This window comes from Muscardinus avellanarius, assembly GCF_963383645.1.
Source record: "Muscardinus avellanarius genome assembly, chromosome: 19".
NCBI classification, from domain to species: domain Eukaryota; kingdom Metazoa; phylum Chordata; class Mammalia; order Rodentia; family Gliridae; genus Muscardinus; species Muscardinus avellanarius.
Genome location: NC_137805.1, coordinates 11,276,916 through 11,291,083, shown reverse-complemented (window position 1 = coordinate 11,291,083; position 14,168 = coordinate 11,276,916). Strand labels below are relative to the sequence as shown.

General features: G+C 47.9%; 1 protein-coding gene across 1 annotated transcript; it reads left to right on the top strand.

Moving 5' to 3' along the window:
* Window positions 1-1,714: 1,714 nt before the first annotated feature.
* On the top strand, window positions 1,715-10,520 carry BMP2 (bone morphogenetic protein 2; the record flags this gene model as incomplete). Its single annotated transcript, XM_080716317.1, has 2 exons — window positions 1,715-2,057; window positions 9,676-10,520. The coding sequence occupies 2 exons, from the start codon at window positions 1,715-1,717 to the stop codon at window positions 10,518-10,520; spliced, it is 1,188 nt and encodes a 395-aa protein (XP_080572443.1).
* Window positions 10,521-14,168: the final 3,648 nt, after the last annotated feature.

Below are 14,168 nucleotides of genomic sequence, written 5' to 3'. Positions count from 1 at the left end.
GGCGCAGCCCCCGGCCCCACCCCGCGGCCGGCGCGTCCACACCCCTGCGCCCGCTCCCGCCCGCGCGGGCATCCCCGGGAGCCGAGGAGCCGGCAGGCGGCGTCCCCTTTAAAAGCCGCGAGCGCCGCCGCCGGAGCCCAGCGCGGACCCGCCCCGGCCGCCGGACCCGAGGGAGCAGCCGGCGGGGAGCGCGGAGGGAGGTCGCGGGAGAGAGGGAGCCCGCCCGCCCGCCGGCCCGCCGGACCCGAGCCCGCAGCGCGCCCCGCACGGCGCCCATGGCGGAGCGCGGGCGGCGGGCAGAGTGATGCCGCGGGGCCGCCCGGCCGCGATCGCCGCTGCAGCCCGCCCCGGAGCCCGCGCCGCGCGGCATGGAGAGCCAGGGGCCGCGGCGCGGCTAGCCCCCCGCGCCCGCGCGCCGCCCCCCGGCCCCCCGGCCCCGCACCGCGCCCCCCGCGCGCGCCGGGACCCGGGCCCCGCACCGCGCGCCCGGCCCGAGCCCGGGGCCCCGCGGCGCCCGCGGGAGGACGCGCCGCCCCGCGCCAGGTCCGCCGGACAGAGCCTTTTCCATGCGGAGGCTCCCTCGATGGACGTGTCCCCGCGCGCTTCCTAGACGGCCTGCGGCCTCCGAAAGGTAGCGGGCGCGGGCCGGGGGTGGGCGCGGGCCCCGGCCGTCCCGCACGTGCGGGGGGCGCCCCGCCGTCGCCAGCGTCGTGCTGGCCCGCAGCCGCCCGCCCCCACGCCGGCCCCTCTTCTCGGTCTATTACTGGGGCTGTTAACACTTACATGATTAAGGGGGAAAAAAATTTAAAAAAAGTTGGAATCCCTTCCAGGGGCGGCCTCCGGGTCTCACCCGTTAGTTGCCAGGTTTGTGCCCTGCCCGGGCGACCCCCGCCTCCTCCGTCGAGGTGCTGCAGGGGGGGCCCGCGGCCTCCCCCGGAGTTCCACAAGTCGGGGTTCCCCGCGCCCTGCCGGAGTCGGAGTCGCGAGCGCGGCGCTTGAGCGCCACTTTGCGCCGTGTTTGTACCCTCTGGCACGTGCAGTCCTGGGCGCGAGCCGTTTATGTAACCCCAGGAAGGCGGCCGGCGAGTCTGCAGGACGCAGGGGCCCGCGGGGATGGAGTGGCCCGGCGGGCACCCCTGGGTGGGGGCGTGGGTCCCCAGCTGCCCGGGCTGCAGAGGTGGCGGCCCGCCGGCACGGTGCGGGGCGGGAAGCCCTGCGCCCCCAGGCAGTCCCCGCGCGGTGGGTGCGTGTTTACGTGCGAGGGGGCGCGGGCGGTGTGTTGGGGTTCGCAGGAGATTTGGGATGTCAGACCCAGTAAGTGGTGCTTTTTCCGGACTCCCAGCACGGGCTGCCAGAGCTGGTGTCACAGGGGGAAAAGTAATAATAATAATAATGATGACGATGATGATAGAGTGACAGTCGGTGACGCCGGCGGCGGGGTGGGGGCGGTGGAACCCCGACTCCGAGGTCCGATGGCTGGGAACTGGATGGCGGGGGAGAGCGCTCAGGGGCCTGGGGGCCCTCGAGCCTCCCTGACCTGCAGGCGGCGGCCGCTCTCAGGTGGCCCCGCGAGTGGGGTGTGCTTGGAGCGCACCCCGGAGGAGGCGGCGAGCGAGCCCAACGGGAGCCCGGCCGCGGGGGCGGGCAGGCGGGCGGGCGGGAGGACTGGGCGGGGACCTCGGTGACTCACGTCGGCCCTGTCCGCAGGTCGACCATGGTGGCCGGGACCCGCTGTCTTCTAGCGTGGCTGCTTCCCCAGGTCCTCCTGGGCGGCGCGGCCGGCCTCATTCCCGAGCTGGGCCGCAAGAAGTTCGCGGCGTCGTCGGGCCGCCCCTCGTCCCAGCCCTCGGACGACGTCCTGAGCGAATTCGAGCTGCGGCTGCTCAGCATGTTCGGCCTGAAGCAGAGACCCACCCCCAGCAGGGACGCCGTGGTGCCCCCCTATATGCTGGAGCTGTACCGCCGGCACTCGGGCCAGCCGGGCGCGTCGGCCCCGGACCACCGCCTGGAGAGGGCTGCCAGCCGCGCCAACACCGTGCGCAGCTTCCATCACGAAGGTGAGAGGGGGGGCGGGGCGGGCGGAATCCCCGAGCCCCCCCAGGGGGCAGCTGCGGGCGCGTCTGCAGGGCAGAGCTGGCCACCTTCGCTGGTGCAGGATCCTCTCTGAATCTGGGTTTAAGGCACCGAGCTGCCTGTGTAGCCGGGGAGTCAGGGATTCCCCTCTGGCGCATCTGCACCCTCTCCCTGGCTTGCGGCCAGAAGAGTGACTCCTCCCCCAGGAACTGTAGAGAAGTCTAGAGCTCTGTAGCAGAGGGGAAAAGGCATGCCCGGCGTCAGGGAAGCCTGCACACATTCCTGGGGAGGCAGGAGGATTCTGGAGCGGGATTTCATTACGTCTGCCGGGGAGGCTCTTGCTGCCTGCATCTGCATCTCCTGCTGCAGCCGGGAGTTTCAGGCTAGACAGAGCCAAGGGCAGGCCTTTTAGAGATAGTGTTGAAAAAAAAAATCCCTTTGCAGCCCAGGGCCCCAGAGCCTTTCTGATTTACTGTTGATCTGGGCCTGGTTTGGGAGATTTCGAATCCCTGTCTAATCCCCGTGGGAGATCAATTCCACCATCAGTCTTAACCGTTTCCACAATGACTTTCTGTGCTTCAACCTTAGAAGACAGGCTGCTCGCAGAGACAAGGCAGGCCTTTAGATTAAAGTTTTGCAGTAGTTTCTGCTACCTTCCCGTACATTGAAGTGTTGATTTTTTAAAAATATATTGAGTGTGGTTTTCTAAGATTGGCTGTTTCTTGCTTGTTTCATCAGAAAGGCATTTAGTAGATTTTAAATGTCTTGGAGCAGCTGCTGAGATCCACTCGACCTAGGTTCTTAGAGCAATTAGCAGAAACCCATGTTATGTGCCAGTTTGCTCCTTTGGCTTAATGCATTCAGATTGGATTCTTTCAAGTTCCAGAAAGGAGTGCAAAGTTGTATGTATTTGTAGAGGGACGTTGGGGCGCTGAGAGTGAAGTTCCCTTTTTCTTGCTTTGCTGTCCTGAGGTGGGATGTCGGAAGTGACGGTCTGTGCTGTCCTATAAAGGCCCGAGAAATGGCGCAGACGGAATTAATTTTTCTCCCAATGGGAAGGATGCCCGGTGGGGTTATTGGTTGACAAGAAAACTCCCACACACAGGTCATGCCACAAAAGATTCTCCTTCAGGCTGCTGTACAGTATGAAGGATACAGTGGGTCGATCATTTTCAAACACATTTCTGAGGCGCCCTCCGCTAGCAGAAATCAGATTTGAAAGTCAGTAAGACCTGGTCCTGCTCCTTCAGAATCTACCCTCTGAAAGTAGCGGTTGTCTGTTCCATCCGTCACCCTAACTGAGATGATTAGAGAGCCCGGACATCACTCCCAGCTGATCTTTAGTAGAAATAGTTTTTCTGGGTAGAAAAGTATAAGCTCAGCTGTTTTTAGCCACCTCTTCTGGAAATTTAGCATGGAAACCATTTTGAACTCTGTATAGCCAGGAAGGTGCTCTCTCTCCTACCTTAAAAGCAAGAGCATTGAAGTTGGTTACCACTGAAACATCCAGTGGAGTGAGGTCGGCCCGTTTCTCATCCTTCCTGGAGAAGTGGCTTGATCAAAACTTAAGACAGGGGATATAGGGTTCAAGTGTGTTATTTTAACTTAGAGAGCATGCTTGAGTTTTTAAGTCAAGGCTTTATGTCTTTGAAAGTGTGAATGCTGTGTGTAAAACTGCAGACGTTACCAGCTTGCTTCAGCACAAGTCGCAATGGCTACACCTTCCTTCAGTGAGATGGCAGAGAAAAGCTTGTGATTTGTGCGCTAAATTTCAACAGTTTCTGTCGTCATTATGAGTAGTACATCATCATTAGGCTGGATATGGCACTTTTGACTATTCAGACCTGTGTAGCCCAGGATTTGACTTTTATAAACATCCTAGTGCCGCACATGCAGCACAGAACTTTCAGTAAGCCTTGCTATTAAGGCTGCTAGCTCAGTATCATGAGTTGGCTTATATAACATTAGCTGACACTCATTTATTACAAAAGCAAAATAATCTCCTGTTCATTTTTTTAAGTAGGTGGTATCAGATGTTTTGGTGGGGTTGTGAGACAAGAGGTACCAAAATAGAGTTCTTACAACCAATGTGTATTTGATGAGACCCCAAAGTAAGTGATCTGAGACCTAATTACCAGCAGTCACCTCTCCAGTTGAGCATTGTCCTTCCTACCGTGGGTCTTATTTGGAGACAGCACGAGCTTTGCTAAAGTTCTCTTTTTCTTAAGAGTCATTAAAAAGTACATCAGCCACATGGTGCCTTTTAGGATTGGTGTTGAGTACAGAAAAGTCACATCTCCATTTGGGAAGCGCTGGGTGCTTTACTGGTATTGGAAACCCACTAAAATCTCTTTGATTTCATTGGCCCTGCAAAAAGTTTCCATGCTTTCCTGACAGGTCAGATACAGGGCAGAGTCCCTGCTCTCTAGACTTTGACTCCCTAGACTTTGAAAGACACGGTCTTCCTTCCCGCTCTCCAGACTTGGAAGGACAGGGTCTCCCTTTATTATCTGCCTCTGTGACTAAATCTTTCAAAGATAGATTAATCGTATTTCCCCCAGTGCAGTTACCATGAAAATATCCACATAATAGGAAAGTTCAATAAATAGCTGTTGCCCCGTGAAGGAAAATCCCCAGTGTATACTAGGATGTACAGATAGCCCCCTAAGCAATTCCTACCTGGTGTGCTTCTGTAGTGCCCCCGGGTATTATAGTATGATCTACAAATGACCCTATTAGAACTCTTACTGTGTCTGAAAGTGCTCCCAGAGGACTTGGTGACCCACCACTGGCACTGATATTTTTGTATTCCATTTCCTTACTCGTGGTCCCCGTGTCCCCTCTCATTCCCGCTCAGTGATCTCCTTTCTGTTTTTCAGCCTCGCCTTTTGGCTATTTCACTAAGCAGTTAGGTGATAGTGAGAAGCCTTTCGTCACCCCACAGGTGCTAATACAAGGGGTGAGCAGAACCCAAGTCAGGGCTCCTGATGCCCACTCATCTTCATCCGCCATCCCCGTTGTTATCTGAAAAAGAAAACCAGCTTGTTTTTTGTAAGCTTTCATATTTTATCGTTTTTTTTCTACCTTGATATATGTCAATTTTATCTTTTACAAAATCCTATGCTTTATACATGGCCCCTGTAGGGTAAAGCTTTCCAACCTTATGGATTTTTCCAGAATATCCCCAGGGTTTGTTGGAGTTGTTTTTTTTTTTTTTTAATTTTTAATTTTGGTCCAAAAGAGCTTTGCAGAATTCTCAAAGTGTAATGATAACTTACTTTTTAAATAAAACTCACCATACTGGAGGGAAAAAATGCAGCCGCAAAATAGCAGCGGTTCCACGTGGCCCAGTGGCTGGCCGCCTTGCTTTTCTGCTGACTCCTCCATACCTGAGAAGTAGATCCCCATCCTTTGCTCAGGAGCGCTCCCTCTCCAGTGACCACCGTGGCAGGGGCTGTGTGCCCCTCATGGCTTTAACTGTGGCTTGAGGTTTTGTCTCCCCTCCCCTGTGACATAGTGTCCTCTAGGCTAGAAACGTGGGCGCTGTGGGGTGGACTCACTCATAGCCCTATGACTGTAGGAAGGATCCAGGACCTCTTTGAACTCCATTTATTTCCTTTAATGTAGAGAGGTCATGGCGGTTCTCCTCTAATCGGTTGGTTGTGAAATTGTATGAAACTGTGAGTGCCAGACCTGGCACAACCAGCCTTCACACATTAGCTGACGTTTCTCTGAAACATTTTTCTGTCCTCTTTTTCTTCTCTCTAGGGAAAAGGGGCCACTGTGGACCTGAATCACTCTTTTGGGTTATTGTGAGGTAGATGAATAATGGACCTAGTGCAGATGCTTAAATTAGGGCTTCACTTTGGGAGGAGTGGTCCACTAGCCTGGCTACCCTGTGTTCTTGTTTCCCCACATTGTTGAGGCCATAGCTCCAGCCATTTGGTTAAGAGCTCAGGTCACATCCTCGAAGCTCTTAACAAGTTCAGCTGATTCAACAAGGGATATTTGCGGAGAATTAACAACTGTATAAGCCTCCAAAAAAGCACACACATTCTGTATTCTCAGAATCCCCAGGCGTATCGTGATCATTCGTAACAGGATTTTTTTCTTTAGTTTATTTAAAATAGGTTTTGACTGTCCCACCTGCAAGAAAAGGGTGGAAAATTCACCCTTCTTTGGAGGAAGAAAACTGGTATGTGGTCCCACCTTGGGCACTGATTTTCCTGAACTAGGGCAGAGAGTTCTGCCAGCCCCTCTAACTTGTGAGTCTGTTATGGAGGTCTTTGTATTGAGGGCAGGACAGGCGTCTCTGGGGGCTAAGACCAATGGAGACACAGTTGGAATATTGGAAGAAGGTCTTCACGTTATTTGCTATTATTTAATAATATGCTTTTCTTTTTTGCTGAGCCTGCTCAACCACTTAGCTTTGCTAGCAGTTCTTATGTCTAGTGAGATTTTTGAACCACAGGAAATTGCTGTATTCTGTGTTTCTCGTTGAATAGTGGCAATTGCATGTGATTCAACTTTTTTTTATTTTGAAGGGTTATTGTTGCATTTCAGGAATCCTTTTCTAGTAATCTGTCTTTCTTACTCCATCTACCTGTCTCTCATACGCACCTGGACACTGTCCCTTTGTCCTTTGGCCACGTGTGTGGTATGAACATTTGGGTCCCACTTCCTTTGTGTTTATGGATCAAGATTCAGGATTTTTGTTGCCATTTTCATTAATACAGCTATTCGTGGAACCCCTGGATAATTTGCTTTTCCCTCCTTCTTTCTTAAAGAACAGAGAGTGCCACGGTGTGCTGGCATCAGAGAAGTCCAGGGTGCAGGTGCATTTCTGGCCTTGCTGCTCTTGGGGCCTGGTGGATGCTGCGGTTTTTACCTTTCCTGGGGAAAAAGTGTCTTGGCAAAACTGGGGAGACTCCTGAATGGCAGGGAGAATTAAAAAGCCAAATACAACCCTTTCCACTGGCTTGGCGCTACTGAAAGAAGTCTTGGTCCTATTGGTAGAGATGTTATTTTAACTCTCATGCCTGGTCTGAAGTCCATCTTCAGAATGGATGGATCCCAAAAGGTATTCCCAAGAGCTTTGGATTGGCAAGCCCGAGGGGATCGTGGAGGATTCACTTGTTGGCCAGTGAATCTCCAGGTCCAGGTAGAAAAGCTTCAGAAAACTCTTCTCTTTGGCCTCTGGATGGCCCCACGGAGAGGAGCAACTCTTATTCCTTGGCCTGTGTTCCTGGCTCTTCTTCCTGAGTTTCTACTAACAGGAGGACACTGTATAAACACACTCCCCTGTCAGTCTACCCTGTCATGTGAAAAGCATCCTTTAAAACCTTGGCACCTGAAGTGGGGTTTATCACCTTGCAGCACCTCCCACGTGGGAGCAGAATCCCAGCCTACCTCTCAGAGGCGTTGAATCAGAGTCTGCGCTTGGACATTTCAGGGATCTTAGTAATTTCCTGTGCAGGCTACAGTTTCAGAAGCTATGGAGTATGTTAAAGCATGACCCCATAGCGTGGCGGGAAGGCCTCTGTTGAGCACAGCACTTCTGCTTCACTCCTGAGGTTGACTGTGGCTCTGATGGTGAAGGTTTGGTGGGTAGAACCTTTGCGCGAGGGATCCTACTGATTCTCCTGTGCTGAGGCATGAGGATTCTGTCCACAACTTACAGGTCTTTGTCATTATGGAAGTGCATCCATAAGATTAATAAAAATACAGTCTTCTCTCATGATAATGGCATGGAACCATGACAAAATAGATTTTGTTAGAACTTGAGTGGAGACCCAACCAAAATAAGGCAGGTAATTTTTTTTTGTTTTGATAGTGAAATGATAGAATGTGGTTAAGCTGGAAAAAATCTCAAATACCTTAAATTTTAGTATTGTTTACTATCAACTTGATAAAGTTTATAAAATTTTTTATTTTTTGGTACTGGGGATTGAACCCAAAGTCATTTTTCCTTTGAGCTATAACTCCAGCCCTATTTTATTTTTATTTTGAAATAGAGTCTTGCTAGGTTAATGAGAATTTACTTGTGGAGATTCAAAAGTACTGGGATTACGCAAATTTATGATCTTCCTGTCTCAGCCTCTCAGGTACTGGGATTACGAGTGTGCAACCACACTTGGCTTGATAAAATTATACTTCTGATGATCTGTAAACTATAAGCATTTAAGTTACTATATTTTACTGTTTAGAAAACAGTATTTCTTGTGTGTGTGTGCGTGCGTGTGTGTGTGCGTGTGTGTGTGTGTGTGTGTGTGTGTGTGTGTGTGTGTTACTGGGGATTGAACCCAGAGGCATTCTACCTCCAAGCTATACCTCTAGCCCTCTGTTACTTTTTTATTTGGAAACAGGGTCTCAATAAATTGTGGAGGGCCATCTGAGGTTCCTGAGACTGGCTGTGGACCTGGGATCCTCCTGTCTCAGCCTCCTAAGGACTGGCATTACAGGCATGCACCACTGCACCCAGCTCTAAAAATAGTATTTTCTAAAATTGAAATTTAGGAATCTAAATCAGACAAAGCTTTTGTGCATGGCCCATTCAAATTGCTATTTGGGGATAATGATGATAGCTATAGAGAGATGATTCTGTAATAGGTCAAGAGCTATCCTTCTATCACGAGATCCGTACTTGTTTTTATAAATTGTTTTGGTTTCAGGTCTCTTTACAGCCTATCTATTGGGTTTCTCTATAGTTTATTTTGAAAAACAAAGGAGATACAGAGGGCAAAATCATTTTTTTTTTTTTTTTGGTTCTCAAAGCATCTGAAATGAGATTTTGATTCTTGAGGTCATAAAGAGGCGAGAGAACAAACAGTCGGGAGGCTAATTCTCTTCAAATTGTGTTTGACCGTGATGACTATAGTGTCCTTTACCACCCGTACGTTTCCAGAGAAGCAGATTCCTTTAAATGCTTTTGTCTCTGGACTTCTGAGTAAAATGGCAGGGTGCGCCTTGCAGAATGCCATTGCTGATGTTGATTTCAAAGTCTTTAATTAGGAAGCTGAAATCTGTATATTGAGATTTGTAAATCATCTAAATTGCAGAGTAATGTTTTAGGATACCGCTTAAGGGATTGACATTAAAGCCTTTTTTAAAAAAAGAAATGCAATAATTTCCTCAACTCCTTGCTCATTAGAGTTCTAACTACAGTGCTGACTTTTTTCCCCCTCAAGTCTGTGAATTCCAGGGAAATACTTCCCCATTTCCCCCATTATTATAGACACCTGGAAGCTGTGTTCATGTACTAGATCAAAAACATAACAATTGATTATGAAATTTTGTTTCATGGTATGCATGTTGACATGACCATATAGCAAAGGCAGAAGAGAGACGCTTTTTATTTTCAAAGTGGCATTTGTTATTTTCTTTTTCTAGTGCTGGGGATCAAACCCAGACCCTCGAGAAAGCTAGTCAAGCGCCATCACTGAGCTGCGGTCCCAGCCCTGAAAGTTTTGTTTTCTAGTTACACACTTTGACATGGGCTAAGTCAACCTTGCAGTGAGGTTAAACGCTTCTCGTAGATTTAAACTAACATTACTTCTCATATTGAATGATTTTCGTGTTTTTCCTCCCACCTTCATAAATTAGAATCTTTGGAAGAACTGCCAGAAACACGTGGGAAGACGACCCGGAGATTCTTCTTTAACTTAAGTTCTATTCCCACCGAGGAGTTTATCACATCTGCGGAACTTCAGGTTTTTCGGGAACAGATTCAGGCAGCTTCGGGAAACGGGAGCAGCTTCCATCACCGAATTAATATTTATGAAATTATAAAACCTGCGACCGACAACTCGAAACCCCCAGTGACGAGACTTTTGGACACCAGGTTGGTGAACGAGAATACCAGTAGGTGGGAGAGCTTTGACGTCACTCCCGCCGTGACGCGATGGACCGCGCAGGGCCAGGCCAATCATGGATTCGTGGTGGAAGTGGCCCACCTGGAGGAGGCGCGGGGCGTTTCCAAGAGGCACGTGCGGATTAGCAGGTCTTTGCACCCAGATGCACACAGCTGGTCCCAGATGCGGCCGCTGCTTGTCACTTTTGGCCATGATGGGAAGGGGCATCCCCTGCACAAAAGAGAGAAGCGGCAGGCGAAACACAAGCAGCGGAAGCGCCTCAGGTCCGGCTGCAAGAGACACCCTTTGTACGTGGACTTCAGTGACGTGGGGTGGAACGACTGGATCGTGGCCCCTCCGGGGTATCACGCCTTTTTCTGCCACGGGGAATGCCCTTTTCCCTTGGCTGATCACATGAACTCCACTAACCACGCCATTGTTCAGACTTTGGTCAACTCCGTGAACTCTAAGATTCCCAGGGCGTGCTGTGTCCCAACAGAACTGAGTGCAATCTCCATGCTGTACCTTGATGAAAATGAGAAAGTTGTATTAAAGAACTATCAGGACATGGTTGTGGAGGGGTGTGGGTGTCGTTAGCACAGCAAAATTAATTAATTAAATATATATATATATTTTAGAAAAAAGCAAAAAAAAAAAAAAAAAGAAACCTAAAAAACTTCCCCCAAACCAAACCAGTTGACACTTTAATATTTCCCAATGAAGACTTTATTTATGGAATGGAATGGAAAAAAAACACAGCTATTTTGAAAATATATTTATATCTATGAAAAGAAGTTGGGAAAACAAATATTTTAATCAGAGAATTATTCCTTAAAGATTTAAAAGTGTATTTAGTTGTACATTTTATATGGGTTCAACCCCCAGCACATGAAGTATAATGGTCAGATTTATTTTGTATTTATTTACTATTATAACCACTTTTTAGGAAAAATAGCTAATTTGTATTTATATGTAATCAAAAGAAGTATCGGGTTTGTACATAATTTTCCAAAAATTGTAGTTGTTTTCAGTTGTGTGTATTTAAGAGGAAAAGTCTACATGGAAGGTTACTCTGGCAAAGTGCTTAGCACATTTGCTTTTTTTTTTTTTTTTTGCAGCGCTACTGTTAAGTTCACAAGTTCAAGTCTAGAAAAAAAAAGTGGATAATCCACTCTGCTGACTTTCAAGTTTATTATATTATTCAATGCTCAGGAATGTTGCGGAGTGGTTGTCCAATCCATGAGAACTTTCGTCCTTATTAGGTGGAATATTTGGAAAAGAATCAGACATAACTGATCTGATATAGGAACCCTCCCCCATCCTTTAATTTGCAGAAATAATAAAGCAGGACCAATAATAATAATTAGGCAGACATTGAACATGAAAGAAAGTAAATGACGGTTTGCTCTTCTATGCTCAAACAGCGATCCCTTCCAGGGCGCTGATCTGGCCAAAGAATTACATAAAATAGAAGATTTTCTCCATTACTGATATTGTGGCCATGCATATTTAAAGTTTTTCTCTCATGGCCCTCAGCAAAAGTTGGAAATAGATGTATACTTTTTTGCCTTTACCTCGTTGGGAGCTCTTTATGCTCCAAAATACCCAATTTTCTAACTTTGCCCGACACACAGCAAAATTGTGCACCTCACGTTTTCTGCCCACACCCTGTTCTTTGACCGATCAGCTTGCTTTTCTTTCCAAGGTTATGTGTTTGAACACATTTCTCCAAATGTTAAACCTATTTCAGATAATAAATATCAAAGCTCTGGCATTTCATTCTCTAAAGTACAACTTGAGAGAGAAAATGGTACATTTGTACGGTGCGCACAATGATCACCTTGTGTTTGCATTTTTGTTTCTGAAGTTACTTATTTCGGGGGGTGGGAGAAGTGGAAGATTGCAAGCAAGTCATTTGATAAGTCCTATTAGCACCAGAGGAATTACTAGCGACTTAGAATTTCTCATATGAACTTGTTTGGGGCAGAAAGATGTAAGGAAAAACCAAGCCTACAAAACAAGCAAAACCCGGGGAACCCAAGGTAAAGTTTCAGAGATGCTATCCCATGCAACAGGGGCAACAGTGCCAAAAAATTAGAAGGGGAAAGTGTCTGAGGTCAGCTTCTATAAGAGAATCTGCCAGCTGGCCGGAAGCCCAAACAGACTGAAGTCAAATTAGGCTGCGCAGAATGAACGCTTACCGGTGGCGGAGCTCCTGTGCCCCGGGTTGAAATCAGATCCAAGGAAGGGTTCTGTTGCTGTTTGTACAACCAACAGACCCACAGCTACTCACTTTTTCACCAGCATTATTTAAGTCCCTTCTAGGACTTTACATCCCCTCTAATCAATCCTGCAAAGGGACCGGAAGCTAGTTCTAATTTTCTTACCTAACTCCTGGGTTCCAACCGGTTTAAAAGAACTATAATGGAGCAAGCTACGGTAATCAGATTCTTCCCAGGAATTAGCTTTGGGTGACCGTGAAAAGTTGGGGGGCATGAGATTCGGTCAATCTTATTTCTAAGTGAATGCTCTAGTGACCTTTGGAAACCTTTAGTTACCTCTTATTCCTGTCCCGATGGCTCTTGCATGGATGGGTTAGACTCATTAGTTGAGACCCGACTGGAGGGCAGGATCCTCTTTGTCCTCTTGTCGTTTATTTACCCTCTTTGGCCATGGATATGAAGGGCAGACTACAGTCTTCACACCTCAGAAAACAGTAGCCTGGATATTTCCAATTCTAAGTTCTCTAGGCGAACATGTGAGCATTCAGCACAAGAATTTCAACCTGTAGCCATTTCCTCCACCCTGTGGGTTCTTCTGCTCTGTTCTAATTTCCTTGGATAAAATTGCTTGCAGGGGCATGGGCTCAAAAGTGTTCCCTTGCAATATACAAATATATTTAATATCCGCATAAGTTATAGACATACAACGGTGTGTAACAGATCACCTATGTGCAGACAATGGTATTTTCAGTGTTGTTCATCTACAAATAACATCGCAGTGTGTAACAGAGATCACATCTATGTGTAGGCAATGGTGTTTGCCGTGTTACTCCAGAGGTTTTATAATAACTGAGGGCTCTGACGTTGGCCACTTGCTTGAGAAACAGTATTCTTACTTCTACTCTTTACTCTTCAGACATCTTAGTTCAACATTCCTCATCCTGAGGGAGAAACAATCATAACTAATACCACAACACTGATTTTCTTGAATTTTCAGTCACGATTTTGTAGGATCCTTTGAATCGTATCAGAGTTGACTTAAAAAAAAAAAAAAGAGTCGTTTCTGAATTTTGAGGGATCACCTTTCACGACTCAATCCTGTCTTCTGTTTCTGTGCTCGTCTCTGCCGTGTGCGCGTCCCAGGCATGGTGCTTACCGGGATGGCACGTCTGGGTGGCCCCGTTCATTTCTTGCTTTCTGGGGGGGAAGGTTAAGTGTCTTACAGGGCTCTCTCTGCTTTTGCCTTTTCATTCTTTCTACTCCAACAGCTTCTTAATACCGTACCTTGAGAGAGCCAGAGTGGAGAGAAGATCTGTAAATCGGGTCTCTTTAGCAAGCTTCAAAATTTTTAGGTACTCTTAAGTGGCTCATATTTTTCCCTGTATTTTGTATTGAACTGGGAACATCATCTGTGTGGTCAAAAGTGTGCCAAAGCACATTAAACTGGTGTTTTTCTATTCTATTCTCACACCAACATGAAGGTGTTGGCTGCCTGTGTACTTATATGCCCTGGCCTTCCTATCTATCCTAAGGCGAGGGCGCACAGCCTTTCAGTTAAGGATAAATAGGACGATTGGACAAGGAGCAAAAACACCCTGGTCCTGCTCCTTCTCTGATTTTTTGCAGGGGATGGTGGGTAGGGTGATATGGACCGTATGCATAGCCTCAGGTCAAATTGCTTTTCTGACTTCCTCCACCTTGCTGACATAAATTACAGCCTTAAGGGATTCTCCAGGGCAGAATTGCCTGACCATTTCCCTGCCCTGCAAAGTGAACTGCTTCAGAATTGCTGGGGGGGGGGTGCGGTGTTATAAATAAAACTTAGATTTTAATGTGCATCCAACTCATCAGTAATGCCTTCAGGAGAATGAAATTTCAGTGTGTATACAGACCCCCCGGAGTCATGTTATATTATACACTCTGTTTCAGTGGATCTGGGGTGAGGCCTGAGATCTTCATTTTTTTTTCTTTCTTTTTTATTTTTATTACAGTACTGGGAATTGAACCCAGGGGCATTCTACCT